At 38.7% G+C, this 27,140-nt stretch overlaps 1 protein-coding gene across 1 annotated transcript in view; it reads left to right on the top strand.

The window, feature by feature from the left end:
• dgkaa (diacylglycerol kinase, alpha a) overlaps positions 1–27,140 on the top strand; it is a 46,532-nt gene that overhangs the window by 1,797 nt on the left and 17,595 nt on the right. Inside the window, exons 2-3 of the mRNA XM_028452627.1 lie at positions 24,372–24,456; positions 26,100–26,176. Of these exons, the coding sequence (XP_028308428.1) occupies positions 24,381–24,456; positions 26,100–26,176 (153 nt within the window). The 5' untranslated portion in view covers positions 24,372–24,380. The remainder of the gene's footprint in view (positions 1–24,371; positions 24,457–26,099; positions 26,177–27,140) is intronic.

Genomic DNA, 27,140 nt, shown 5'->3' with positions numbered 1-27,140 from the left:
ACAATGCCCTCATTATGTTGTCATGGTTACTTAGAGACTTCTACACAGTAGTTTCAGTGAAAACAAACTTGTTGCACTTTATTTTATGATGACAGTGTGTAACACTGTATTTTCTTTTTTCAGTGAAAATGTGCAAAAACACTAATAATAAATAATAAATAGGAGGTTTTGAAGCAAATAGTTTTGACTAAATTTGTCCTGAATGATCAATATCTTCTGATGAACATATACAGCAACTTGATTTTTCATCTCTATGTTTAATTTTGATATTAACTGTGTAGAATATTGCAATATATCTTGATAATATCTTGTCGTGACCCAAGTATCGTGATACGTATCGTATTGCAACATCTTTGCCAATACTCAGCCCTATAGACAGTTGTGCTGGGTGTGGCCTCACCACGAGATCCAAATAAAAAGTAAAGTAAAAATAAGTCGTAAAATAGTGACCACACCTCCTCCTATAACAGAAGTAGACATTATCTGCTTTATGAAAGAATAAAAAGAAAAGGATTACAGTTTGAATGAAAGGCTATTGTAATAATCACTGGTATTACATTAAAGGTCATGTGACTTATCGTCAGGTGAGACTTTCTGCAATTCTGTCAAGTTTGTAACACATTTATATCTCCATTAATAACCACACAGTAGGTCACAATGTATGGACACAAACGTTTTAACAAAAAAATCATGATTAAATGTACAATCCAGATTTGATCTGAAACCGACGTACTGTAACTGAGTTAAATTACATAAAGATCTCTCAATGATGAACAGAGATATGTATGTTTGAAATTCACCAATAATGAACGATAGGAATTTATATCATGGGTCGCAAAAACATTTTGCTATTCAGAAGGTGAAAAAATACATATCTTTGATTTTTTTTGTGCATTTTTATTACACTTTTTGTGTGTCTGGATGTCTTGTGTGTTGTTTTTTCTGTTTATTTTTAGTTTTTGCTTTTTTTGGTTCTTTGTCATATTGTGTATTTTTGCTGTTGTTTTGTGTGATTTTTTTCTGTCATATTGTGTGTTTTTATTTATTCTATATATATATATATATATATATATATATATTATTTGAAGTAATCTTCTTTGTTCTTACTATAAATATTTTGTTCTAATTTTGTGTATTTTTTGTTGTCATTTTTAATGCCTGCGTCCTTTTGTGTGTTCTGTCATCTTTTGCACACGATGGATTAGTTACCTTAGTGACGTGACTGTTTGATTGATTCAAGTTTGCCCATAGCAGTGTTTTTCTCTCTGTGTGTGTGTGTGTGTGTTGTCCTGTGATGGACTGGCACCCTGTCCAGGGTGTACCCCCGTCTAACGCCCAGTGCTAGCTGTAGATACAGTATAATATCTACGTGCTGTTGTTGTATGATTTGTTCTCATTTGTACATTTGTTCCTTTTATCTTTGACAGGAACAGATTCTTTATTCAACACTTGATTAATTACATTAATTAATGCATTTATTTTGAAGATTATCAACTGTACTTATTTCTGTTGTTCACTGGTGATCATCTGTAGAAGGTCACGTGATCGTTTGGACACAGTCGATGAAATGACTTCTTTGACACCTCTGATAGTGAGAAACAGAGAAAACTCACTTCCTCTGAAACAGGTACTGTTCATAAAAGAGCAGGACTCTGGATGGATCATACAGCAGTGGGAGAACATGCAAACCCCACGCAGAGAATTATCTGAGGTGATCCATACTTTATAATATTGTTTATCTGGAGCTCGCTCATTGTGTCTTTATGACCTTTATTAGTCCGGGGGCGGGGCTACCAGACTCTAAACGCCCTCACTTTGTTGTTGTTGTTGTTGTCGTTGTTGTTGTGTACACTAGTTAAAATCACTACTCTGTTATTTGTGAACGGATCGGGCTGAAATGTGGTCGCTATAATCTATGGCTGTGTACGCATCAACGCTCGGAGCCCGATTTTTGATTTAAAGGGGCCCAAAAAGAAAAACAATGAAAGTCTATTTCTTATTTATTTGGAGTCAAATATTACAGCGGTTTGTGGTACTGAATCATTAGATCATAACAATATATAAATGGAGCCCATTACCCCACACGTGTCACAGGGGGCCCTGGGGGGCCCCATTTTTCAAATAACTACTCCTTCGTTAGTTCTAGTGAGATCAGAATGCAGTGTGAATGAATACTTTATGAATGAATATGATGAGACGCTCTGACCCTTTTTATTGAAATAGGGCCCGGGGGTCCACCCCCCATTTCCGATAATTTCCAAATTGATGGGAACATAGTCATGTGATATATCGTTTCAAAGGTAGTTCAACGTAGATTATGATTATAAATTGCACAATTCGATTAGGGGCCCATGAGCCCACCCCCCTTTTTTCTGCAATTTCCATTAAAGTCGTTTTCTCATTTATTTGTGTCAAATATTGTGACATTTGGTGTTACCGTATCATTGACACATAATAATATATGAATGGTGTCCATTAGTTTGTATGTGCCACTGGGGTGTCAGTGGGCCCCCGGGGGCCCCGTTTTTCAAATGACTACCCCTCCGTTAATGCTCGTTAAATTGGGCTGTAATTTGACATGAATATTCTATGAGCTGAATTCTCGGTAACGTGGTACGTGATATTCGGCGCGGAGACGTTCCGCTGGCCCAGCCGTAGTTCATCTAAACTTGTTTGTTTAATTCTTCTTTTCATGTGTTATTTTGTTTTGGTATTTATTGCTAATAGCGCTGTGCTGCTTTGACATCAGACCAAACTTACATGAACTTATCTTATATCATCCAATCTTAACTTTTCTTATCTCATTTTACTCAATCCTAACTAATCTTAGTTTCACTTTTTTTAACGTATCTTGACTTAACTTCATCTTCTTTTGACCTCAACTCATCTGACCACATCTTAACTTATCTCATCTTTACATAACCCTACCATATTTCATTCTAACTAACTAGACATGCACCCAAATGAAAATTATTGTTTGAATAAAGTGTTACGGCTGTGGCCGTAATCGTGTTTTCTATATAACAGTAAAATAAATTATTCTGCCTATTGTTGCATTTCTGGTTCTGACTGTACTTCACTGAAATCAATGCAATTAAAATATTATTCATGCTTCAAAGAATAAATCAGTTAAAAGATATTTAAAAAATATTTATTGAGCACTGACATTCCAATGATGCACAATATAAAATAAAATGTTAATATGTTTAATAAACCGCGTTGGTTTGCGGTGTTTGCTTGCGTCGTCACAACATCCTGTTTCGAGTTGTTTCAGGGATTAAAAGTCTTTATAGTGGCCACATTTTTGCTGCATCACTAGTTTTAACTCATTTTAACAGTTTAGTGTATTATGGTATGTTGTAGGGCTGGGTGATATATTGAAATTCAACTTTTCTATTTTGGCGATATAGAAAATTACAATATCGCCTATATTGATATATTTTTCAGAACAGCATGAAGAGCGCTGTTAGATGGATTACTGTGTGTCCTAACACATCCACACTACAGAACTCACTCACACGTGCTGTCCCTTAAAGGAGAAAAAGACTAAAGTGGAACACATTGTGCAGCTGTTTGTTAATAAATGTGCCTGTTTGGCATTTTTCATCATCAAATTTAATCCAGAATTGTCTTTCTGGTCAGACTTAATTTGAATCAAAATTATCAAAATTTACATGGTACAGTATATCGCCATTTTAAGAAACAAGTTCTGATAAACTACGGCCAGGCCCGCGGAACGTCTCCACACTGAATAGCACGTACCACGTTCCAGAGAATTCAGTCAAATGATTCAGTTCCACCGAGTAAAAAAATGTCTCTGAGAGGCTCTAGACATCTGCTCATAGAATATCAATGTCAAATTACAGCCTGATTCAACGAGTATTAACGGAGGAGTAAGTTGAAAAATGGGGCCCCGGGGCCCCCAGGTGCCCCTAATTCAATTTTGTGAGGCATAATCATAATCTACGTTGAATTACCTTTGAAACAATATATCACATGACTATGTTCCATAAATTACCGGAAATGGGCTTAAAGAAAAAGGGCTCCGAGCGTAATGTTTAATTCAATTCAATTCAACTTTATTTATATAGCGCAAAATACAACAAAGTCATCTCAAAGCGCTGAACAAAATAAAAGTTAGTTTCGTGTGTTATGGTATGTTGTAGGGCTGGGTGATGTATCAAAATTCAAGATATATTGAGTTTTCTATTTTAACGATATAGAAAAGTTCAATATTGCCTATACAGTATTGATGTATTTTTATTTTATAGCTTATTTTGTATTAAAATACTTGTTTTAGAGTCGCTACTTTCACTACTTGTCAAAACAGCATGAAAAGCTCAGTTAGATAATTACCGAGTGTGTCCTAACACAGACTTTCATCTAAACAAGCTACAGAACTCACTCACACGTGCTGTCCCTTAGAGGAGAAACAGACTAAAGTGGAACACATTGTGCAGCTGTTTGTTAATAAATGAGCTGTTGATTGATTGATTATACTTTATTAATCCCCGTGGGGAAATTCAGTTTCAGTTACATCCCGACCAAGAAACATGAAAGACAACAACATATCACATGGGGGGACAGGTACGGATGTACTGGGGAGGAACCAGTAGCAGAGCAGCGCTCCGTTATCGTCATCAAATTTAATCCAGAATTGTCTTTCTGGTCAGACTTTATTTGAATTAAAATGATCGAGATTTATATCGTATATTGCAATTTTGAGAAAAACTATTGTAATATGAGTTTTGGTCCATATCGCCCATCCCTAGTATGTTGTGGTATCACATGGTATGTGTCCTCTGTGTGAATAAAAAGATTAGAATCTAATGTCAGTAGAAGCGTGAGGCGGACAGACTCACTGACGGGTTCCTCTGAGGATGTTTTTTATTGGTTCAAAGTGTTTGTGATGTTTACAGCTGCTGATCACATGACATGATCCTTGGATCCCAGATGTTCACTGTAACCTGGTTTATAGCTCTGTGATGCTGTGATGATGATGATGATGATGATGATGATAAAACATTGTCTGAATGAAGTGAAGTGTGTTTCAGCCTTAGGTTTTCACACGTCCAGACTCCGCCCACCCTGCCTTTATTCATGTGAAACAAGACTTTTTAACGTAGATATTGTAATATTCACAGCGATACATAAACATGTATTAAAACCAAGCAGTGTTTTTGGACTGATCAACAAAATTACAGCTGTAGAGTTCCATGTGTGAAGTAATCAATAAAATGTGAGCGCAGTAAATCCATGTGATCTATTAACGACCATTAAAGTGAAGAGTTAATGAAGCGCTGTGACATTAACAGTGGAAAGAGAGAACACCATGGAGAACATTCTTTTCTTCTTTAGAAGAGTTTTTAATGTTGCAGACTAGACAAAAGAACATTTTACTGATTTAAAAACATGAAAATTTAAAAATAAATGAATGAATATAAAACAAATAAAAATAGATAAATAAATACACCAAGTAATGAAAAGGTATTCTATGAAATTATCATTATAAATAGACAAACTGAGCATTATAATTGCTAGAATAATGAGAATAAAGTAGAAGAGAGTCCAACCCCTGTCGAGAAGGCTGGTTCCAGAGCCCTTGTTATGTGTCGAGGTGAGACCGACTATATCTAGTCCGAACTTCTCCACCTCGCACACAAGCTCAGGCTCCTTCCCCGCCAGAGAGGTGACATTCCACGTCCCTAACGCTAGCTTCTGTAGCCGGGGATCAGATCGCCAAGGCCCCCGCCCTGGACGACTGCCCGATCCACACTGCACCGGCCTCATTTGATCCCTCCTGCGGGTGGTGGGCCCACGTCGTCCTGTCGGGCTCTGCCCGGCCGGGGCCCGTGGGCAAAGCCCTGGCCACCAGGCGCTCGCACTTTAGCCCCAACCCCGGGCCTGGCTCCAAGGTGGGGCCCCGGTAGCGCCAATCCGGGCGACGTGAACTGCCTTTGTTGTTTAATGTACATATATGGCTATTGAACTGCTCTTAGTCGGACCCGTCACCTGGGACCTGTTTGCCTTGGGAGACCCTACCAGCTACATTAAGCCCCCGACAACATAGCTCCCAGGATCATTCGGGTACTCAAACCCCTCCACCACGTTAAGGTGGCGGTTCATGCCATGTTGGCAGCGACAGTGAGACCTGGAGGTGCGTGATTGGGAGGAACGGCCCCCCTGATCGGAACCCGAGCGGTGTTTTGTTGTTGGACTGTGCTCGTCACAGATTGTCCATAACAAACACCATGTTCAAGCATAAGGGTGTCCATATGTGCACTTGGCACCCGGACACCCGAGGCCGCAGTTCGATGATCGACTTCGTAGTCGACTTCGTAGTCGTGTCCTACCGGGCCTTTTTGGCCTGTGGGACTCCGGAGGCAGCAGACAGGTACCGACGGGCCAAGCGGAGTGCAGCCACGGCGGTCGCCGAGGCAAAAGCCGGGGCATGGGAGGAGTTTGGTGAGGCCATGGAGAACGACTTCCGGACGGCTTCGAAGAGATTCTGGACCACCATCCGGCGTCTCAGGAGGGGGAAGCAGTGCACCGTCAACACTATGTATGGTGCGGATGGTGCGCTGCTGACCTCGACTCGAGACGTTGTGGATCGGTGGGGGGAATACTTCGAAGACCTCCTCAATCCCACCGACACGCCTTCCAATCAGGATGCAGGGCCCAGGGACCCGAGAGTGGGCTCTCCTATCTCTGGGGCTGAGGTTGCCGAGGTGGTTAAAAAGCTCCTCGGTGGCAGGGCTCCGGGGGTGGATGAGATCCGCCCGGTGTTCCTCAAGGCCCTGGATGTTGTGGGGCTGTCATGGCTGACACGACTCTGCAACATCGCGTGGACATCGGGGGCAGTGCCTCTGGATTGGCAGACCGGGGAGGTGGTCCCCCTTTTTAAGAAGGGGGACCGGAGGGTGTGTTCCAATTATAGAGGGATCACACTCCTCAGCCTCCCCGGTAAGGTCTATTCAGGGGTACTGGAGAGGAGGGTCCGCTGGATAGTTGAACCTCGGATTCAGGAGGAGCAATGTGGCTTTCGTCCTGGCCGTGGAACTGTGGACCAGCTCTACACCCTCAGCAGGGTCCTTGAGGGGTCATGGGAATTTGCCCAACCAGTTCACATGTGTTTTGTGGACCTGGAAAAGGCATTTGACCGTGTCCCTCGGGGATTCCTGTGGGGGGTCCTCCGGGAATATGGGGTATCAAACCTCCTAATAGGAGCTGTTCGTTCCCTGTATGACCGGAGTCAGAGTCTGGTCCGCATTGCCGGCAGTAAGTCGAAATTGTTTCCGGTGAGGGTTGGACTCCGCCAGGGCTGCCCTTTGTCACCGATTCTGTTCATAACTTTTATGGACAGAATTTCTAGGCGCAGTCAGGGGCGTTGAGGGGGTCCGGTTCGGGGTCCTCAGTATTGCATCACTGCTTTTTGCAGATGATGTGGTCCTGTTGGCTCCAACATACCGTGACCTTCAACTCTCACTGGATCGGTTCGCAGCCGAGTGTGAAGCGGCCAGAATGAGAATCAGCACCTCCAAATCCGAGTCCATGGTTCTCGACCGGAAAAAGGTGGAGTGCCTTCTCCGGGTTGGAGATGAGGTTCTGCCCCAGGTGGAGGAGTTCAAGTACCTCGGGGTCTTGTTCACGAGTGAGGGAAGGATGGAGCGAGAGATCGACAGGAAGATTGGTGCGGCGTCTGCAGTGATGCGGAGTCTGCACCGGTCCGTCATTGTAAAAAGGGAGCTGAGCCAAAAAGCGAAGCTCTCGATTTACAGGTCGGTCTACGTTCCAACCCTCACCTATGGTCATGAACTTTGGGTCATGACCGAAAGAACAAGATCACGGGTACAAGCGGCCGAAATGAGTTTCCTCCGTAGGGTGGCTGGGCTCTCCCTTAGAGATAGGGTGAGAAGCTCAGTCATTCGGGAGGAGCTCAAAGTAGAGTCGCTGCTCCTCTGCATTGAGAAGAGCCAGATGAGGTGGCTCGGGCACCTAATTAGGATGCCCCCTGAACGCCTCCCTAGTGAGGCGTTCCGGGGGCATCCTAGTGAGGCGTTCAGGGCACGTCCCTCCGGAAGGAGGCCCCGGGGAAGACCCAGGACACGCTGGAGAGACTATGTCTCTCGGCTGGCCTGGGAACGTCTCGGGGTCCCCCTGGAAGAGCTGGAGGAAGTGGCCGGGGAGAGGGAAGTCTGGGCCTCCCTACTGAGGATGCTGCCCCCGCGACCCGGAAACGGCTAAGCGGGAGAAGATGGATGGATGGATGAATAAAGTAACGACACACAAGTGAAAATATTAATGAATCAATTACACAAATAAATAGATAAATAAATAAATAGATAGTTAGGTAAATAAATAATAAAATAAATAAATTAGTGCCAATTAATACTTAAGTAAATAAATACAAAATAAAATTAATTGATTAATGAAATAATAATATAACAGCTTTAATTATGTGACAAAACATATTGTTTGATTACTTCAAATATACATACATTAAATGTATGCATAGTTAATATTAATTCATAAAATAGATTTTTGAATGTAAACTTTTTATTATTTGTCGTTTAAACATTTAATAAAATGTGTTTTATTATTATTTATTATCATAATTATTAGTTGAATAAATCTGGTGTTTTCTGGGCTCTCTGGGGTTAAATAAGAGTCCATGCTGTGTGTTTTTCAGCTTTTAAAATAAAGCGCTAGAGTTCACACCGTTTCTCTCACAGTCTGCTGTGATCAGAGCAAAATAAAAGCGTGGTGACCATGCAACAGGCCTCAACAGGTTCACTGTATTTGTCTGAGAGCTGGATGCCGCTCTGCAGGCCTGCCCACACAAAACCATTATTATATAAGTCACATTCAAGTCTGAACTCAGAGCCTCGCCTCCATTTTCTCTGAAGTCTGATTCATCCTGTGCTGGTGAGAGGCTCGTGTTTGACAGATCTGTTCTTCCTTCAAACCACTGCTTTTCTTTAAATACCACCACCGTTGACTCACTAACAGCTCCACTTTGCTGCAGCTCCACACAGCCACTCTGTCCTTCTGCAGCTTCTCAACTTCAGCCTGTGTTTTTCAATGATAGAAAGGTCAACCTAAAGACCTGCGCTCTTATTTTGAAAAGGACGGCTGTCTTATGACTATTTTAACATGACGTTTGAAGTCGTCAAGGTTAACCTTCTGATAAAGATCATTAAAGATATACCATTATTAGTTATATTTTTTTTATTTGCACTTATAGGAGTTTAGAGGTTCTCAACATGTGGGTCAGTACCCAAAATTGGCCATTGGACACATTTACAATGAATAGTTGGAGTTTTGTCTCAATCTGGCATTGATAGGTTGCATTAGTGTTTTTTCCTTGTTTTTTCCTTGTTTTTTTTGTGAAGTTTTTCTCTGTTTGTTGCAAGATTGGGGTCAATTACATTTTTTAATTACAATTGCATCTATAATTATCCATGTTCAATTACAATTCAATCACAATTGCAGTGACCTGCATTTTTTTCAATTATAATTTAAATTTGAATTGTTTTCCTCCTGAAAGTCAATTATAAATACCTTGTTAATTACTAAAGTTCAATTACAATTAATCACAATTACTGAGTCACAATTACTAAATAAGCCCATAAAACGTCTTGTGTTAGCGTTCTGTTAGCATCTCTAATGATAACGGGTAAGGCTGACCCATGTCTTAAATCTATTCTATAACATGGTTCTACAGGTTTGTGTTTCATTTATATTATAGTTTTTATAAAATGTTCATGACAATTACAATTACAAAGTTAATTATATCTGAACTTAATTACAATTAAATTACGATTACAACGGCACCAGATTTTTTTTAACTTATAATTACAAATATAATTATGTCATAATTATGATTAATTGCCAATTACGCAATTACAATTATAATGGACCTCAACCCTGGTATGTTGTTGTCGTCTGATGGTTATTGGTTGAAGCCCGAGCTCAGCTTTTTTTCTCCTTAGGTTTTTATTTTAGTGCCAGGTTTATTTTGTGTTTTCTCTGTTTCTGATTATGGGTCATAGTTTCTTATTATGCTTTGCACCCCCCGTCCCCTCTGTATGTTGTCGTAATCTGATGGTTATCGGTTCCAGCCCCACTGTGGCACTCTAGGTTAGTTTCTGATCATGTTTTTATTGTAATTTATAGATCATAGTTCCTTCTTGTATACCACATCCCTGTCCTGTGCGGGTTAAGCCCTTCTCACTGATTACTTTCACTATTTAAGGTGTGTTTGAACACTGTGTGTGTCTGCAGGCGCCTTGACTAGGTTCATCCAAGGACTGTTTTTATTATAAATGTTTAAAATATGGAATCAAATTGATTTCCAGCCAATGAAACCACACTTTATTACACATTTATAATCACAGACAGAAGTTTCTTTCTTTTCTTCTGATTATCACTTCATCACAGTCGTCTGGAGGATCTGTGGAGCTCAGAGGTGATAAGAGATTATAAGACTAGAGTTACATGTTAGTGTAAAATGCCAAAGATCAAATGTGTTATTCTTGTGTAATGTGTGTGTGTGTGTGTGTGTGTGTGTGTGTGTGTGTGTGTGTGTGTGTGTGTGTGTGTGTGCGTGTGTGTGCGTGTGTGTGCGTGCGTGTGCGTGTGCGTGTGCGTGTGCGTGTGCGTGTGTGTGTGTGTGTGTTATGTGAAAAAGAGGAAGTGGTTGTTTCTACAGCAGCAACGAGAGAAAAATACAGTAAAACAAAGTTTTGTCACTCGTCTGTAAGTTGCTCAGAGCTTCCTATTTGATAAACATGATTATAGTAACATATGATACACACACGCACATATATATATAAGTATATATAACTATAGTACTCAGCAATACTGGATGCTCTAGAAGCCTGGTGGTTTTAAATGTTCACGTTCTTAAAATCGATAATTTTTTTATGTGGGTTATTTTTCTGGTAAAACACAGGAAGCATGTTTGAAAACAGTGACTGACAGTTAGTGTTACTGTAACACAGACTGAGTCACCAGTTAACATGAGGCACCAGTCGATTTACAACATCCCTCCAGTCACTCAACGTACTACTCATTTTAACGTACTACTCATCCTAACGTACTACTCATACTGATGTATTACTCATACTAACGTACTAACGTACAAGTCATCCTAACGTACTACTCATACTGATGTATTACTCATACTAACGTACTAACGTACAAGTCATCCTAACGTACTACTCATACTGATGTATTACTCATACTAACGTACTAACGTACAAGTCATCCTAACGTACAACTCATCCAAACGTACAACTCATCCTAACATACTACTCATACTGACGTACTACTCATACTAACATACTACTCGTACTAACGTACAAGTCTTCCTAACGTACAACTCATACTAACGTGCAACTCATCCTAACGTACTACTCATCCTAACGTACTACTCATACTGATGTACTACTCATACTAACGTACTAACGTACAAGTCATCCTAACGTACAAGTCATACTAACGTACTACTCATCCTAACGTACGACTCATCCTAACGTACAAGTCATCCTAATGTATTACTCATCCTAACGTACTACTCGTACTAACGTACTACTCATACTAACGTACTTCTCATACTAAGTTTAACGTATTAAATAACTATGTAGTGCATTCACATTAGATAGTATTAAAAGATTGAGTATATGAAAATACCAGGATGTATCCTACATGGGGACATTTTTTATGTATGTACGATGGGCACACTAGTCATACTCAACTGTCCCATGATGCATTGGGAGCAGAATGTAAAATGGTCCTGGGACCAACTTCAAGCTAAAAATCAAACATCCTATTTTCAAAATAAAAGCATCTCTTTTTGCCTTGCATTTGATTTTATTCATTTTGTGAACATGACTCTTGTTTTGAAGTTAACAGGAAGTTTAGTCAGTAGACCAATGGAGGGTCTCTGAAAATGTGTGAAATGTATGAATGAAATGTGAGTTTTATGGATCTAATGAGCACATGTTAATATTCTACTTGGTCACTTTCTCACTTCAAATGTTTTCAGAACTTTCAAAGTAAAGGTGGAGAATCAAAGGAGATATTTAGCCTCAGTGTGAACAATGTTTTTAACGCTGTAGGTTCCAAATGCATCTTGGGAAACTTAAAAGTAAACTAGTCAATACTCAATTGCTGTCTGGCTCTCAAGGGGGTGGGGCTTCTAGATGCTGAATTCATGTAAGAGGAGCACAAAAGGATGGTCTCCTCTGTAGGAGCTGAGATTTCTTCAGGGCTTAAAGGTCAGATGTACAAATTAGGAGGGAATGATGTTTTGTGATGAAGCCTCAGCAGAGGAGCTGAAGAGACACATGTGGCTCGAGAGCCCCCCACACAGTGAGGCAGTGTTCCCCCTGATTGTTCAGCCTGTGGTTATGAATCAGCGTGATTGTGTGGGAGGAGGAATAGACTGGGTTAATGTCTCCGTCCTCCTACCTGCTCATCGTCACCCTGGCAGCGCTCGGTCTGAGAGCAGCTGATGGAGGGAAACTCTTTCCATAGCAACAAAGCACATCTGTCCTTCCCCTTCATTAGACTCATGAGATGTGCACACACACACACACACACACACACACACACACTGCAGCGCACACAGGGAAACCTCTGATCTGTGTCACAACTGAGATCTGGGCCAGTGTGACGGGACCATCCCATAAATTCAGTTTATACATACATACATAAATTATTAATTCTGTTATTATGATTTTCATGGTTGTTTGACTGATATCTTCATATAAAGCATACTTATGCGCTTATATGTGTGTTTATGTCAGTCTTTTGTGTATATTTATATACTAGTTCAGTGCCTGTTGGAAGTATGTATTCATATAGTGGGAGGAGCTTAAGTAGAGTTGTCAATTATGTCCAAATGAGTATTTGTTTGAAGGTTGGATGTACAAAGAGGTGTACATACTGTACTCTGTAGTGTTATAAAGGGTTTATTTGTGGGTACAAAGTAAAATAGTTTGTGTAATTTATCTGGTTTAATTCTATGAAACATGAACATGATAAATGTGTTGTTTTTTTTACTGATTTTTATATATTTTTCATTTGGTGTATTTTTCTGTAATGTATGTTTTTTGGAGTCATAATGTGTATTTTTGTATCTTTTGGTTGTCTTTTTGTATATTATTGTTTTTTGTTGCCATTTTAGTGTGATTCATGAGTCATTTTGTGTATTTTTTTGTATCTTTTTTAGTCTAGTTTTGTGCATTTCTGTTGTCATTTTGTGTATTTTTTGTATAAATATTTAGTTTTGTGTATTTTCAGTCATTTTCATATTTTTGCTGTTGTTTGGTGTATTTTTCTGTAATATATGTTTTTTGGAGTCATTTTGTGTGTTTTTTGGAGCCTTTTTGTATATTTTTGTGCAGTTCTGTTGTCGTTTTGTGTACTTTTTGTATAAATATTGTTTAGTTTTTAGTTTTATTTTACTCATTTAGTTTATTATAAGTACCTTATGTGTGGTGAGGGCGTGTTTTGAGATTTGGAGGCATGTTGTGGACCCATTCCCTGACAAAAAGTTACATTCCTCTGTCTGAAGAATATCTCAGTCATGGAGACAAAGGAGGAAGTGAAGTCCGTGACCTGCAATTTAAAGGAAGTTTGGGATCACGGGAATCATTTTAAACAACCATGAAATATTAACTTAAATAACTTTTAGCAGTACAAAAACATTTTTAATATTGACCTTCTTTCTTAAACCCAAACAAACTGCAGCATACCGGACACACTGGACCCCCTGCAGTATGCCTACCGTCCCAACAGGTCCACCTCGGACGCCATTGCTGCTGCCATTCACTTCTCCCTCTCCCACCTGGAAAATAAAGACTCCTACATCAGGATGCTCTTTATAGACTACAGCTCTGCCTTCAACACGGTCATCCCCCACAAACTCACCCACAAACTGTTTTCCCTTGGACTCCACCCCTCCCTCTGTGACTGGCTCCAGGACTTTCTTACTGGCAGGCCCCAGTCTGTCAGGATTGGGTCCAGGACTTCAGCCAGCCTTATCACGAACATTGGCACTCCTCAGGGTTGTGTCCTCAGCCCCATCCTCTACACCCTCTTCACCCACGACTGTGTCGCCTCCCACAAGGACAACACCATCCTGAAGTTTGCGGACGACACCGCAGTGATAGGACGTATCACTGGCGGAGACGAAGCGGCCTACAGGGGGGAGGTGTCCAGTCTGGTGACATGGTGTGAAGACAACAACCTCACCCTCAACACGGAAAAGACGAAGGAGCTGATAGTGGACATGAGGAAGGAGAGGCGTCCTCATCAGCCACTGTCTATCCAGGAGCTGGAAGTGGAAAGGGTGAGCAGTTTCAAATATCTTGGGGTCCACATCAGAGACGACCTCACCTGGACCCTCAACACCACACAGCTGGTGAAGAAAGCTCAACAGCGGCTGTACTTCCTGAGGAGGCTGAGGAAATTTGGGATGTCCTCAAAGATCCTCAGCAACTTCTACAGCTGCATTGTTGAGCCCATCCTGACCAGCTGCATCACCGTGTGGTACGGCAACACCACTGTCATGGACCGCAAACGCTTGCAGAGAGTAGTGAAGACTGCTACGAAGATCACCAGGTCTCCTCTGCCCTCTCTGCAGAGCATCTACAAGCGCAGAGTCCACAGGAGAGCTGCCGCCATCATCAAGGACTCCACTCACCCCCAACACGGACTGTTCACACTTCTACCCTCAGGCCGGAGGTACAGAAGTGTGAAATGCAGGACCAGCAGACTCAAAAACTCCTTCTTCCCCTCGGCCATTAGACTCCTAAATAAGTGATTGGAGTCTAATGAACTATTCATTCACCCCCCCCCCCCCCCCCCCCCTTCTCCACTGTACTTTGCACACCACCTGCATTCGTACTTTAGATGCGCCCATGCACAGCTAACACCATGTCTCTCTATTATGAAACAGCTTTTTTGCACATACCATTGTATATATCACCTCTCCTCTGTATAGCTAATATATTTGTATTTTTAATTGTACAGGTGTTTTGTATTTAATGTTCAGGTTTTTTTTGTTGAATAACAGTGTTGCATGCCACTGTTATTTATTATAGTTCTTTTATCTCGATTTAGTCCTTTATTATTTATTCCTTTATTACGTAGGCATTCACTGGCGGTCGGCAAAGCAAGAATTTCATTGTACAGGGAAACGTGTTTCTAACTGTACAGATGACAATAAACACTTTGACTTGACTTTGACTTGACACAGTGACGTCAAAGGCCGGACGACCCGGAACTGGAAGTACCACGCTCAATCCCGAGAGGGAGCCGTAATCTTCAAATTAAAATGAACATTTGGAACGTTTTGCAACAGTAAATTACTCCAAAATAACGGATACACACCCGTAGTATTTGGAAGCCGATATTCGCTCCACACACGCGCGCGTACAGAACTTTCTTGCTTTTCTAGGTAGATTTTAAATGCCACTTTTTGGGCATGAAAGCTTTTTTGTCAAACATTAAACTTGATTAAAAAAAAAAGATTTATATATCTTTATAATGAATGTGCCTTACAATGCAGTATATCACAGGCAGGTGACCTATAGATATTACAGATAGTTATATAATTGTAATATATTGAATTGAATGAATGATAGAGATGCTAACGTTATATAACAAACATGTGTAATATATAGTGTATCACAGGCATCATTATTTCTATAATCATTAAATCTTAAATTACTGATACTCATAGTAATAATAATACTAGGGCTGGGCGATATATCGAGATTCAAGCTATATTGAGTTTTCAATTTTGGCGATGTAGATAATTACAGTTCAAATACTTTTTTTTAGCAGAAGCTGCATTAAATTTACAATTAGATGAAATGATGAGTGCATCCTAACCCAGACCTTCCCCTAAACCAGCCACACAACAGAACTCACTCACACGTGCTGTCGCTCATGGGAGAAAAAGCCAAAAGTGGCACATATTGTGCAGCTGTTTGTTAATAATTGTTTTCCTGGTCAGACTTTATTGGAATTAAAATGATCAAGATTTATGTTGTATATTGACATTTTGACAAAAAAAAGAAAAATGGAGATATGAGTTTTGGTCCATATTGCTCAGCCCTAAATGATGCATAACAAATAAGTAAGTGTGATTCTCAGCATTGCTGGGTGCTGTTTAGCAGCCTGGTGGTTGAGTAACTGAAACGTGATGATTTCCAGTGGAAACAAGTCACCAACTCACTTCCTTTGTGTCTTTGTAATAATAGTATATCTTTGTATATACTGAGGATGTCATGGCTTTCTATACACGCTGCAGCTTGAAGAGGGAAACCACGGCTCAGCCTGGTTCCTTTACCAACCACAGAATGACGTTAGTGTGTTCCATGCCATCATGGCAGCACAAACATCCGCCCGCGTGGAAAACGGCGCTCCCCGAGTTTAAGGAGAGAGACGTTTTATGGCTCGTAATCAACCATCTGCCACCTGCACTGTTCATAACACACACATCCCCATAAGCTATAAAGTCATTTTAATCTTCTTTCATCATCTTTTAAAATACAAAAAAGCTTCATAAAAATATATTTTTACATAAAAATCAATCCTACATTCGATGCTCTCAGACTCAGATGACTTTATTGATCCCGAAGGCCACTTCAGTTTACATTTTACATTACACAAATTGAACATTTCAAGACATTTTATGAAGCTTAATAAACCATTTGCATCAATTTCCTCATTTCATTTATCACTACAATTACATTATATCAAAAGAAATACATTTATTTGTATTAAATTAAATCCTCTGCTCTTTAGGTGAAACTTGTGTTTCACTTAAATTTCATTTATACTTTGATATTATTATTATTATTATACAGTATATGTTTTTCTATCCCAAATTGTTTTATTAAATTAAATACAATTTTGTGTTATTATTATTTAATAATTCATTTTTATTATTGAGATTTTTATCGAATTGATTTTATCTTTTTTTCTGGAGGGGGGGTTAGAAAAAATAAAAAAACATTGTTGAATAATTTTAATGGCAGCATGGTTGTGCAATGGTACCTCACGGAATAAAGGTTGTGGATGCCTTTTGGTCAGTGTGTTTGCATGATCTCCCCATTACGTTATTGATGGTATTATTATTATTATAAATAATAATAATGATGATAATAATACATAAGTAAATGATAAACAAACCAATAAAGACGAAATGTATCCCCTGTGCGGCCACATTCAAACCTTTGTCCTGTTTCTACAGTAGATGTTATTAATGCTCATGTTATTAATGCTCGTGGCCTCTTTGTGAGCAGCGTGACCTGCACGAGTCGGTCACACGTCATGTATTAATGAGCTTTAAAGTCTGTGAGATAATGTCTGCTCCTCCTTTCCTTTCTTCACACAATCTGTCTCCATGCAAATCATTATCTAATCAGGAAGTGAGGAATCAGATTACTCCGATTGGACCGATGTCTCAGAGAGGCAGACAGCCGTGATTAGGATGATGATGATGATGATGATGATGATGATGATGATGATGATGATGATGATGATGAGGAGGAGGAGTAGGAGGAGGAGGAGACATGAAGCTGCTCGTGCACAGAGGAGCCCAAAGTTCACACTTCCTTTAATTCACACAAAATGTACATGTTCTTTTTACATCTAAGGCTTTTATTCTGAAAAATTTAGAAAAACAGTATCTGGCAACACACTCTGTGGGGTGTGGTGCAGCATCTCTGCACCTTCCATCAAGCCATCTGCTCTGCGTTGCCAGATACAGCTAAGGATTTCCCACATAAAGTGTCCCTAAACTATAAACCCAACCTGGCAACGCAGCTTTAAATTTCCACTGTAGTGTAACAGAAAGAAATGAGTAAATAGTGGAAGAATAAAAAAATATACTGTATGTGTGTCTATGCTGGTGTCATCGCTGACCCCAGAGTGAGGAATCCTCCAAACCACGAGGTGTGTTTGATCTGCTAATAGACCACAGGTCTATCTTTGGTGTGAAGTGGCCCAGAGCGATCAGGACTCAGGAGGTAAATGTGGTGACGGTGGTTTAGGACTCTCTGAGATCCTCACTGATCCACGCTCTGCTAATTAGCTGCATAAGTGACTGCGAGGCGACTCCGCTGACCTTTGGAGGGAATTAAGAGAGAGGACAGGGAAGACCTTTCACTGGCTGGGGCGAGAGAATGGGTCACATGTGGAGAGAGAGAGAGAGAGAGAGTGGGGGGAGTGGTTTCCTTTGTTTCTCCATTAGAAACAAGTAAACCCGACACTGGGAGGAGGTCATTAAATGCTTTCAAGAAACTAAGAACATTTGCTGAACAATTTGGTCCCATTTTTGCTTATTTTTACCATTTTCCTACAACTATGCCAAACTTTCCACATTTGAACCTATTTTCATCACTTTTTCTTACCATATTTTTGCTCCTTTTAATACATTAATACATTTTTGCTACATTACTCCCATTTCTGTCACATTTCAGTACCTTTTCTGTATTTTTTTTCCATTTTCAAGATATTTCCAGCACTTATGAACCCTTTCCACCACTTTTCCACCTAATGACGCATATGTTGACCCATTTTTCATGCTTATTTTTGCAAATTTAACCACATTCTTCATTTGTCATGCCCATTATTTGTCGGTTTAAACTAATTGTTCCAATATTGACACTTTGACCATTTTTTCTGTCTGTTTTTGTCAATTCTAATTTACAACTTTTAACCATTTTCTGTGGTTTTTAAAATCCCATTTCACCACCTTTTCCACCATTTTTGGTCACTTTGAACCCATTTTATTAGTGATTAAAACAATGATTTCCATCTTTAAGATGACTATAATAATAATAAATGTTCCTGGATAACAGTGGATATTATTCAGATGAATAAATAAATGTGGTTATCACAGATTCATAGAACAATGGACCATCATTTTACTGACTTTATGGATGGACCCCAAAAATCTCTCCCCTTTATTCCCCCTTATAGATGGTCCTGTCTCCACATGACTGTTCTTCAATGTTCATGTCTGTGTTCAACCATCTGCAGATACAGTGGGGGTCCCTGCTCTCTGGGACCTTTATATTGGGGGTCGTGGGCTGAACAGGTTGAGAACCACTGGTTTAAAGGAATGTGCAGCATCATTGTCACTGATAGTATAAAAACTAAGAGAGCATTTGTGTGTCATAACATTATCATATCACGTGTAAAATGTTTAGAACTGATAAATGAATGACTGTAGTTTCTAAATGGTTGTTGTAGTTGAAGATCACATGTTTATTGTAATGATTTTGGGTTCTTGGAGCAGGAATGTTGGACCATTTGACAACAGTTTAGTTTCTGGGACAGTGTGGGATAGTTGGATGTAGTTGAACTTTTGTGTTCCTGAAAGTGTTCCGCAGGAACTTTTTGTCTAAATGACATTAACATTGTTTGGATCTGCACTTCATCTCCATTATCAGGACAAGCTGATGGACGTTAGAAACAGTAAACGCCCTTTCTGCTGGACTCTCTTTAAGTGTGTGCATATGAAGACGACTCTGATAGGATACTAATTGATGTTATTACTTGTTGGAAATGGAAAAGAGAAGTGCATTGAACGGCTGAAAGGGAAAATAGAAGCGCTAGACCCACGGCGGTAAAAGCCAGTGCACACTTTGGGGGAAATGGAGGGCTTTAATAGGATGAAAAATGCCTTTTAAGAGCTCCATTTGGCTTAAAGCCAGCATCCAGGAGCACTTCTCATAATTACCCACTTAATGTGATTGTTATGAAGCAATTAGTTTAAAATAGAGCAGAAGAACGGAGCGTTTAGAGGCTTTCAGTGTTATTTGGAGGCCTATTTTGACACCACTGAATAAAATATGAATAATAACTGGACTGATGCTCTGCTAACATAATATTTATCTCTTAGTATGACATCAGCACGTGTGGCAAAAAGTTAGAGTGCTTCTGCAATCAAAGACTTTTATGGTCGATGGCAACTTTTATCACAACAGGCGTCACAAACATGTGATTGTATCTGATCTGAGGGTCACATGATCAACATTCATGTCATCATGTAGAATAATGGCCAATCTGAGCATTAACACAGGAAGAGAGTTTGTCTCTGTTTTTGTTTCATATTAGTGCAAATGAGTTGGTGTTTGGAGTCAGTTTTGCATGATTTTGTAGTTTGTGTACTTTTCTTTTGTTGTTTTGTGTGCTTATTTTCACTGGTGGTCATGCATGAATTTTCCTTTAGTTTAACATCACAGGTCTGACATGTAATAATAACCTTTAGCTTCAGCATCACTAAGTGTATGTTGTGTAGCTTTAACATGAACATGATGCTGTAGACCAATCAGAGGCCTAATGATAATGAGATGCGTTTACAGTTTACAGGGTGTGAGGCCATTACACACAGTGTTAAGTTAACACCACAACTCAAAAGCTTCTGTGCTGGAAGAAGAAGAAGAAGAACAAGTTTGTTCATGTTTACTTTGTTTTGTACACTCATCATGTTTCAGTTCTTGTTGAGAAAAGTTAACAATAGAAATACACTTTTTATTATTTACTCAAAGTTGTCCCAGTGCTGTTGGATGATAATCAGTATTTTTCTGGAATATATTGAGATGGAATAACATCAATTTTGGGCCTCAAGATAAAGGAATTAATGCATCAAACATCATAAACAACATTTATTATTTCACAAGGATTTAAATAAGCCTTTTTTTCTGTTTTTATTGACTTTTCTCTGATTTTGTCTTTCAGAACAGCTGAGTTTATTTTATATCGTCCCATGTGATTTAATGTCATCGTATCTTATCTCATCTTATTGTAGCTTATCACGTCTCATCTCTTCCCATCTGATCTGATCTCATCACATCATATCTTATTTTATTGCCTCTTATCTCATCTCATCCCATCTTATCCTACAATATCTTATGCAGCTTATTTTATATTGTCTTATTTCATTTAATCTTATATTATCTAATCATATGTCATCTAATTACATCTTAATTAATCTCCTTTTATCTCAATTTATCGTATTTTACCTCAGACTTGTTTCTGTTCTGTACAGTAGGAAATGTAACAAGTTAGTGAGTTATTTAGACAAAACTGCTGATTAGTCACACACACACACACACACACAACCACACGCACACACACACACACACACACACACACACACTAATGAAGAGAGCAGTGGTGGAGCTCATTAGCTCCAGGCTGTTGTTTGTGAATCATTGAAAATGCATCACTTTGTCTCTGATTGTGTTACTTTTTGTGTAGCGTTAGCTCCCAAATCACAATCTGACACCAAACAAATGTGTCAGTGAATCAGATGAAGCATGTGTGTGTGTGTGACGTTTATCACCTAATTATTGATCACAGACCAGAGAAATATGTCACGTCTTTTGGAAGGAAATATGAAGCCCTGTCGGCAGCAAAAACAACAAAAATAACTGTAATCAAACGCAGTATTAAAGCCTTTCCATCTTTACTCATCATTTGTAAGTTTCATTTGATTTTATTCTATTTAATGTGTAAAAGTGTCTGAACTATTTACCTGACACGTAAACGTGTCAGATATGAATAACAGAACCTTCAGAATATTTCTATTCTATTTACAAGGACACAAAAAGGTTTAATGCAGTTATGAATAATAATTTATTTTTACTTCTGTGAGAAATTTTCCCATGGAAATTACTAAATTTGTAAACTTCTTTAAGTAAAGTTTTCTGATTTACGTAAAGTAAACAATATTAGGAAAATAACTGCAAATCATTAACTACATTATTTTTTATTAAATACGTGATAAAATACTAATTTTAATAAATAAAAAGCACATCTGTGTGGGTTAATAATTTCATTAAAATATTAGATCAATTATACTATTATTACATTGAAATATTAATAACGTTTTTATTTCATGAACTCCTTAAATATGTAACTGTGCAGTATATTTATGTTTGCTGTTCCCAAAGTTTATTTTATATCTTAGTGGCTCTTCTTGTAAATACACTTATACATACAGTATATCTTTATTTTAATTTTATTCTCTGTATCTTGCACCCAGAGAGTTGTCTCTTAATTTAGTTTGTGTATAATGACAATAAAAGCATTGTGTTCTATTCTATTCTATTCTATTCTATTTAGGACATTTCCTTTTGTGAATAATAAATAAATCTATCTTTGTGGCTCAAGCTAGAAATAGTTTTATGAAATGTATTTTTATCCAGGATGTTTGACGTTCTGCTCTATGCTCGGCTACTTTTCCCTGCTTTGACTTTAGGCTCTGTGTGACATTTAAGCGTCTTCCTTGTTTTGGACGGGACGTCCCCCGATGTACCAGCCTTTGTTTCTGAAACGTCCTCTTCACACTTCTCTGTGTTTACATCTGCTTTGTGCCGGACTCCAACTCACTGTCACCAAACACAGTCTGTTTCAGGAAGAATCACCAGCAAAATAAAGGAAATGGATCAAATGTTTGGATCATTTTTCTTTGCCTGAAGCAGTTTCTGCTTGTTCTGGCTTGATCTCAAACCAACACACACACACACACACACACACACACACACACACACACACACACACACACACACACACACACACACACACACACACACACACACACACACACACAAATAAGGAAAAGACTGAAAGGTTTTTACGCTTTAGCTAAGAATGTGAAAACAAAAGTGTTTTATTATTTTTCTCTTATTTACAAGTTATTTATTTTATTTTTTCTCATAATGGGAACAAATGTTTCAGTGAACACGGACACTTTTTAAAATCACAGACCAGCCATAACATTAGAACCTATAGTCAAGGTCTTTGTTTCTACTGTGATTACTGCACTGACTCACTTCTGAAGGTCTGCTGTGGTATCTGCCACCAACATGTTACATTTCATTAGCTACAGATTTATCAGACTGTTGGATGGATGGAGGGATGTTAGTTTGTTGGATGTTTGTTTGTTTGTCCGTTGGATGTTTGTTTGTTTGTTGAATGTTTGTTTGGTTTGTTTGGATTGTTGGATGTTAGTTTGTTTGTTGGATGCTTGTTTGTTTGGTTTGTTGGATGTTAGTTTGTATGTTTATTTGTTTGTTTGTTGGATGTTTGTTTGTTTGTTGAATGTTTGTTTGGTTTGTTTGGATTGTTGGATGTTAGTTTGTATGTTTATTTGTTTGTTTGTTTGTTTGTTTGTTTGGTTTGTTGGATGTTAGTTTGTTTGTTGGATGCTTGTTTGTTTGGTTTGTTGGATGTTAGTTTGTATGTTTATTTGTTTGTTTGTTGGATGTTTGTTTGGTTTGTTGGATGTTTGTTTGTTTGTTGGATGCTTGTTTGTTTGGTTTGTTGGATGTTAGTTTGTATGTTTATTTGTTTGTTTGTTGGATGTTTGTTTGGTTTGTTGGATGTTTGTTTGGTTTGTTGGATGTTAGTTTGTATGTTTGTTTGGTTTGTTGGATGTTAGTTTAGTTTGTTGGATGTTAGTTTGTATGTTTATTTGTTTGTTTGTTGGATGTTTGTTTGGCTTGTTGGATGTTTGTTTGTTTGTTGGATGCTTGTTTGTTTGGTTTGTTGGATGTTAGTTTGTATGTTTATTTGTTTGTTTGTTGGATGTTTGTTTGGTTTGTTGGATGTTTGTTTAGTTTGTTGGATGTTAGTTTGTATGTTTATTTGTTTGTTTGTTTGGTTTGTTGGATGTTAGTTTGTTTGTTGGATGCTTGTTTGTTTGGTTTGTTGGATGTTAGTTTGTTTGTTGGATGCTTGTTTGTTTGTTTGGTTTGTTGGATGTTAGTTTGTTTGTTGGATGCTTGTTTGTTTGGTTTGTTGGATGTTAGTTTTGTTTGTTTGGTTTGTTGGATGTTCGTTTGTTTATCTGTTGGATGTTTGTTAGTTAGTAAGTTAGTTTGTTTGTTGGATGTTTGTTTGGTTTGTTGGTTGGATGTTAGTTGTTGTATTGATGAAACCTCTTTTACTGACATTTCTGAAAGTGAAAAATTCTCCCACTTTCTTCTGAGACTGGGAAGGAACGTCCAACCAGAGACCAATCCCACATGTATGTTTACCTTTGCATGTAGCAATGCGGGCTGAGCAGGGTCAAAGGGTAAACGGGCGCAGCTATATTACCTTCAACTGTCTATAATCTATATACAGTCTTTGGAAAATATCATGAAAATGTCCTTATCAGCCCAACATTATCCTGGGGTTTAATGTGAATAATTTCCATATTTGTTGGTCTGTTCACACACACACATACACACACACACACACACACACACACACACTCTCTTTCATGTGTTATAAAGAGGCAGTGAGTGACTGTGCGCCCACCTTCTCCTTTCTCTGCGTCTCTCTCTACACAGCACGTCAGCATGTCCGCCCCCACAAAGCCAGAGGTGAAGGAACTGAACCCTGTCGATTTCATCCAGCTACAGCAGTACATCGAGTGTGAGTAGACACACACACACACACACACACACACACACACACACACACACACACACACAGACACACACACACAGACAGACACACACACAGAGACAGACACACACACACAGACAGACACGCAGGCTGTACACGCCGCCTCCACTTCCACCTCCGCCCACACATAAACATACACTCATCATATCTACTTCACTTTACTTTATTCTAAAGCTTATTTATGGATGATCACTCATTACTGATTACACCCTGAATTCAAAATTATGCATTATTAGTAATATTCGAGCACTATTTTCTATTAAACTAGTCTAGACAACGTTGTACCAAATGTTAGAATTAAATAGAGCAGAAATGTACTCAAAAAGACAACAAAATAATTAGTATAAATCACAGAAAAAGAAAGAAAAACAGACAAAGATCAACAAAAATACACACAATTGATTTTGAAAAAAACCAACAAAATAACTGTAAAATACACATACACAAAAGTACAACAAAAAATACTGTAAAATCACAGAAAAAGTCAGAAAAACATACTTGAAAACAACAACTAAAGAAGAAAATAGAGCTTTATACATCCCAATGAATAAATATAACATACCAATAAATCATATAATAATACAGTAAAAATAATAAAACAAAAACAAAAGCAACAACATGGGCTAAAACAAATATGTAATATAAAAACAAATATATAATATAATAATCACATTATATTTATATATAAAAAGATCACATCAATTGATGAGGATGAATTTGTACCTCATCTAATTATTTTTTAAAAAAATATCTATCAGTCCTTGTCTCATTATTTATCTTTAAAATTCAAACTTTAATTTGCATAATTAAAACATATTTATGAATAAATCATATAAATATAATTGATCTGCTGGAGAACCCTGTTCTTAAATATGGTTTGTGTCTAATCAGTAATAGATCAATAATAATAATAACAATAATAATAATAATAATAATAATTTAAAAAAACAAACTTTCAAGCTAACAAAGATTTAAATTTCCTTTGCATCAACATATTAATATAAAAAGCTTGCAGTCAACCAGCACTTACTTTCCTCAGCATTTACAAAAACAAAAAAAACACAGGTAAAAATGATAATTTCACTAATTTAATTATTTGCAACAAGTTATTTCAATCAAAAGGCTATATCTCTTATATACTCTTTGGATTCAGTCCTTACTTTTCTCAGCATTGAACAGAAACCAGTGACGTGTCCCAGTGCCTTTGTATCTGTAACTGTAACTGTGACATTCACATCCTATGAAGGTTATAAACAGTGTTTGTTCAGCTGCTCTAACGTCAGTCAAACTGATTTAATTAAAAGACAAAGGAAAATAAGTTAAAAACTGCTGACGCTGATGTATGCATTTATTTTGAAAGTCCAGGTAAAGACAACGTGAGGTTCATCGTTGCTCATTTTGTTCTAATGTAAATTTAGCAGCTGTTAATCATGGAGTCGTGGATTATTCCACAATAATAATCAGCAGCCATCAGGGCCGTGTTTGAGGAATGTGTATTAACGCTGATTACACACAGTCGGATGCTGGATGCTGGATGCTGGATGCTGGATGCTGGATGCTGGTTGGATGAGTTAAAGCGCTAACCCTGTGTGACCCTCCTGTGCTCACAGACTGTAGTCTGAAGGTGAAAGACGTGCTGAGGGAGTTCGACGCAGATGGTCGACTGGCTCGCCACAGACACGGGGAGGTGAGGTGACACAGAGACACACACACACACACACACAGAGACACACACACACACACACACAGAGACACACACACACACACACACACACATACACACACACACACACACACACACACACACACAGAGACACACACACACACACAGAGACACACACACAGACACACACACGCACACACACACACACGCAGACACACACACACACACACACACACACACAGAGACACACACAGAGACACACATACACACACACACATGCACACAGAGACACACACACACATACACACAAAGAGACACACATACACACACAGAGACACACACACACACACACACACACACACACACACACACACACGCAGAGACACACACTCACACACAGAGACACACACACACACACACACACACACGGACACACCACACACAGAGACACACAGACACACACACGGACACACACACACACACAGAGACACACATACACACACAGAGACACACACACACACACACACACACACACACAGAGACACACAAACGGACACACACACACACACATACATGCGCACACACACACACACACACACAGAGACACACACACACACACACACACACACACACACACACACACACACACACAAACACACAGAGACACACACACACACACATCAAAACACACACACGTGTTTTCATTAAATATCAGAACGTATCTTAAAGTGTCGTATATATTATATATTATATATAGTCTTGTTTGTGAGGACATTGTCAGGTTTGTGTGACGTGTGTGTGTACTACAGTGTTATACACACATTATTTAATATATTGTGCAGTTCCCAAACTTAATGTTCAAACAAAATGACAGAAAAGACACAAAAATACACGACAATGAATCCAAAAACATGGCAGAAATGTACACAAAAAACAACAAAATTACTGTAAAATTACAGAAAAACACACAAAGAACAGCAAAAATACA

This window comes from Gouania willdenowi, chromosome 7, assembly GCF_900634775.1.
Source record: "Gouania willdenowi chromosome 7, fGouWil2.1, whole genome shotgun sequence".
Classification (NCBI taxonomy): domain Eukaryota; kingdom Metazoa; phylum Chordata; class Actinopteri; order Blenniiformes; family Gobiesocidae; genus Gouania; species Gouania willdenowi.
Note: the sequence above shows the minus strand (reverse complement) of the source record. Positions and strands in the feature narration are given on the sequence as shown.